The following is a 3915-nucleotide window of genomic DNA, read 5'->3' as shown; positions in this document are numbered from 1 at the left end:
TGTGTGTGTATATATATATATATATATACACACACACACACACTAAAAACATAATGGTGATCATATAATTATCTAATGTATAATGTTAATAAATGAAGCCTAATGTCATTGCATAGATTTGTGTCAGGTTTTAGTGGTACAGTAGTAAATATGCCCTGTAGCATTAAGCACGTCATAGGATCACTCTGAAGAGGCGTTAGAGTGTTCATTTATCTTCTGATCTCTTTCTCTGTTTCTGTCTTAGTATGTGCAGTGTCAAACTTATTTTTTTCAAGCTTCCGCATGTTCCCCTTCTGTCAGTGTCTGCCCTAGATTTACAGCTCTTCAACACTCTGCAGCATGTGGCTCTGACTAGAGGTGTGTGAACAGTGTCTTACAGCATCACTTAGTAGAACCCACCATGATGTGTATGGCTGAACAAAGTTCAGGTCATCTTATAAAGCAGACAGGATGAATAAAGAATAGAAAGTGGAAGAGTATACTATAATTCTCCATTTTTAAAGTTAAAAAGGCAGGAAAAATCATGAGGCATTGATATTTTCTGTGGGTTTCTGAAGAGTCAAATCAGACAGACACTACCGGGAACAAAACCAGCCTAGCAGCGCTCTTCCACCCTCCGCCTGCAACAGCAAAACGTCCTCGGCTTTCAGAATGAGGCATCTGCAGCTCAAGTAAAGAGGAAGAAGGAGGAGGAGGTGTTTGAGAGAAGCACTGGAGGAAAACCAAACTCCTCACCCAGGGACCGGGTGGTTTTTTTGAAAACGTGTTTCCTAGCTGGGCCCCAGAAGAACTGGTTAACTGTCTTTTTGGAGCAGACCTCTCCAGATGGCCCTATCCAAAGCTGAGCTGCTCTTGTTGCCGGTGGTAATCGTGGTTTTTACTCAACCCAGATCCATTTTCCTGGAGTCACTGGTGCTCTGAAATCTGTTTCCTTTGCCGATAAAACAGGCCTCCCATCTCTTTTCCTTACAGCAGAAAGTCAGCACCTTTACAACTTCCTCTAACTCTCTCCTCCTCCTTATTTGGTGATAACTTAAATGTCTCCAAACCATTTTCGTTCCTCTGCAGCTTTGGCAACACTCAGTCACTTGAGAGTGTCATAAGACACAGGCTCTGACATTGTTTGCTTTATGGAAAATCAGACAGAAGTGAATGAAACTCCCTTTTTCAAAGCATTTATAGACACAGCAGTTGACACATAATGAGTCTATGGACTTTTTCCATCAACATCAACATTTTAGGTAAAAATGTATTGGGATAGGCTATATAAGGAAAGTGTATATTTTAGGTCATATGACTCTTCCCCCAGTTCTTTTACATTTTTAATTCACTCATTAGTTCAATCAAAATGGTCCTGCAGTGTGACAAATAGACACAAACACAGATTGAAAGATGAATTTATAATATATCCACTTATTTAAATTTTGTTAATTTTGAACAAAAATGACAGTGTACATTTATATATTTAAGTTCTTTGAAAAACAAAATACAAAAATAATATTTACAGTGTTGACCCTTGTTCTTCATAACCTCTGCAATTCGCTCTGGCATGCTGGATATTAGCTTCTGGGCCAAATCCTGACTGATGGCGATCCATTCTTGCCTTATTAGTTCTCGGAGTTGATCACAATTTGTGGGCTTCTGCTTGTCCACTCGCCTTTTGAGGACTGACACAGGTTCTCTATGGGATTGAGATCCGGGGAGTTCCCTGGCCACGGATCCAAAATGTAAACGTAATGATCTTCGAGCCACTTCTTTGTCACTCTTGCTTTGTGACATGGTGCCCCATCATGCTGGAGCACGGATCAATCATTACCAAATTGCTCATGGATCGCTGGAAGTCGTCGCAGGCCGTTTTCGTTTTGATACCATTCTTTATTCATGGCAGTGTTTTTGGGCAGAATTATGAGAGAGACCACTCCCTTTTTGAAAAGCAACCCCACACATGGATGGCCTCAGGATGCTTCACTGTTGGCACAACACAGGACTCATGGTAGCATTTACCTTTTCTTCTCCAAACAATCGATTTTCCAGATGTCCTCCTGAAGACTTCTTCACTGCAGTCGAACCTCTCTCCTTGAAGTTCTTGATGATCTGGTAAATGGCTCTTTCAGGTGCAATATTCTTTGTAGCAATTTCCTTGCGTGTGAGGCCATTTTGATGCAAAGCGCTGATGGCTGCACGTGTTTTTTTGGAGGTAACCATTGCTAACAAGAACACAGTGATAGGAAGCGCTTCTTCCCTCCTTTTATAGCAATCAGTCTGCTCTTACAATCTAATTAGTATGATAGTGATTAACCTGACTAGTACTCATTCACACTTTCATATGTGCTGCTGATATGATTAGTATGATGATTAGTATGAAGCCAATGATGCTTTTAGCAATTATTTAAAATGCATCCGATCACTCTACACAATAATCTAGAAACAATGTGAATGAACACATTATGGAAATTATCTGGCTGCGTCTGTGTTCTTTAATTTGCGGTAAATCATTAAATCATCGGTAAATCACCCACAGAAATTTCCACTCCCATTAGCGCTTTTTTGGAATTGCGCTCTCACACTAATTTGCCCTGTTTAGTAAATCTGGCCCTATATATACTACTTACAAAGGAAATGAATGGGGCTATTTTTTATACACACACACACACACACACACATTTCATTACAGTTAATTATAATAAATTGTTTCATGTCTTTTTTAACTACCCAAGTTATTAAATGACAGAATATTGCAGGGTCAGTACAAGTTAAGGTTGTTCAAAAGCATTTACCACAAAAATGTATTATATAAGTTATTTTAACTCATCATTCTTTTACGTTAAAACTAGCAGCGAGGCACTAACAATGAAAGTGAATTGAGACCAATTTAAAATTTAAGATTTAAAAGCAGAAATGGGAAGCTTACATAACATTGAAAAAAAAGGTTTAGTAAGAAATATTTTTTTTTTCTTCTCACTAAAATCATCTTAACATGCATATTGATTATGTCTCATGGCTTTGTGACTAAAACAGTGAGCATTTTAACATTTACAGATACAAATGTTAAGTTTTGTGGTTATCAACAATTTTTTGTGGTAATCAGGGTTATGCCACAGTTGCTGTTGATTGAATCCAGAATATTCCTTTAATTTGAACGTTCCCAGTTTGACAAGTGTTCCATTTCTAGGAGCCATTCTGGTACCTGGAGCACCCTTGACTACGGACACAAGGCTCCTCTGTCAGGAATGATCACTACTGTCCCACCGGGAAACCCTTACCTTCATCCCAAAGCCCCGGTACTTTCCATGAAAAAATTCTAAAAGCACAGCATGTTCCTTATAAAGAGAAGAATAAATGATGAAGAAGTGTGGGAAATGAAAGTCTCCCTTTTGATGAAATCCAATCTGTGTTTGTGAATAGATCTATAATGATGCAATGTCAATGACTGATTCTCTGAGCTCTGAATAATGAGATGCTTTATTAGCATAATTTCCCTTGATTTAGATGAGCGCTTCTGAAAATGTGGAGGTTAAGCCATTGTCTTAAACATTCGGTCTGGGTGTGTGTGGGCTTACGTATTTGACTATATTTGTGTCCATGCAGATAAATGAGTGAGTCAGTTTCTCACAGATCCTCTTTCGCATGCCTTTATTACTTTGGTTCATCCAAATAGCACTTACAAACTGCTTGTGGAGCTTAGAGCTACATTGTGGTTATGCAGCAATAGCAATGCGAATACAAGTTAACCTGTTATCTTAAAAGAAAACAAAAGACATGCATTTCTGAAATGCTCTAGTTTTGCACCCCAAGAACTGTGGTTTGGACAATAAAAGAAAGAATACCAGTGCAGCTTCACCTGCTTACAGGAAATAGGAACATGCTGGTTTCCTGTTTCCCCCTTTGTCATCTTTGCGCTTCTATGTCGAAAAC

General features: G+C 38.8%; 1 protein-coding gene across 1 annotated transcript in view; it reads left to right on the top strand.

The window, feature by feature from the left end:
* spmip7 (sperm microtubule inner protein 7) overlaps positions 1–3519 on the top strand; it is an 11893-nt gene extending 8374 nt beyond the window's left edge. The window contains exon 9 of the mRNA XM_016512588.1: positions 3173–3519. Coding sequence (XP_016368074.1) covers positions 3173–3305 — 133 coding nt within the window. The 3' untranslated portion in view covers positions 3306–3519. The remainder of the gene's footprint in view (positions 1–3172) is intronic.
* The last annotated feature ends 396 nt before the right edge of the window (positions 3520–3915 follow it).

Source organism: Sinocyclocheilus rhinocerous, unplaced genomic scaffold (assembly GCF_001515625.1).
Source record: "Sinocyclocheilus rhinocerous isolate Xijiao unplaced genomic scaffold, SAMN03320098_v1.1 scaffold295, whole genome shotgun sequence".
Classification (NCBI taxonomy): Eukaryota; Metazoa; Chordata; class Actinopteri; order Cypriniformes; family Cyprinidae; genus Sinocyclocheilus; species Sinocyclocheilus rhinocerous.
Note: the sequence above shows the minus strand (reverse complement) of the source record. Positions and strands in the feature narration are given on the sequence as shown.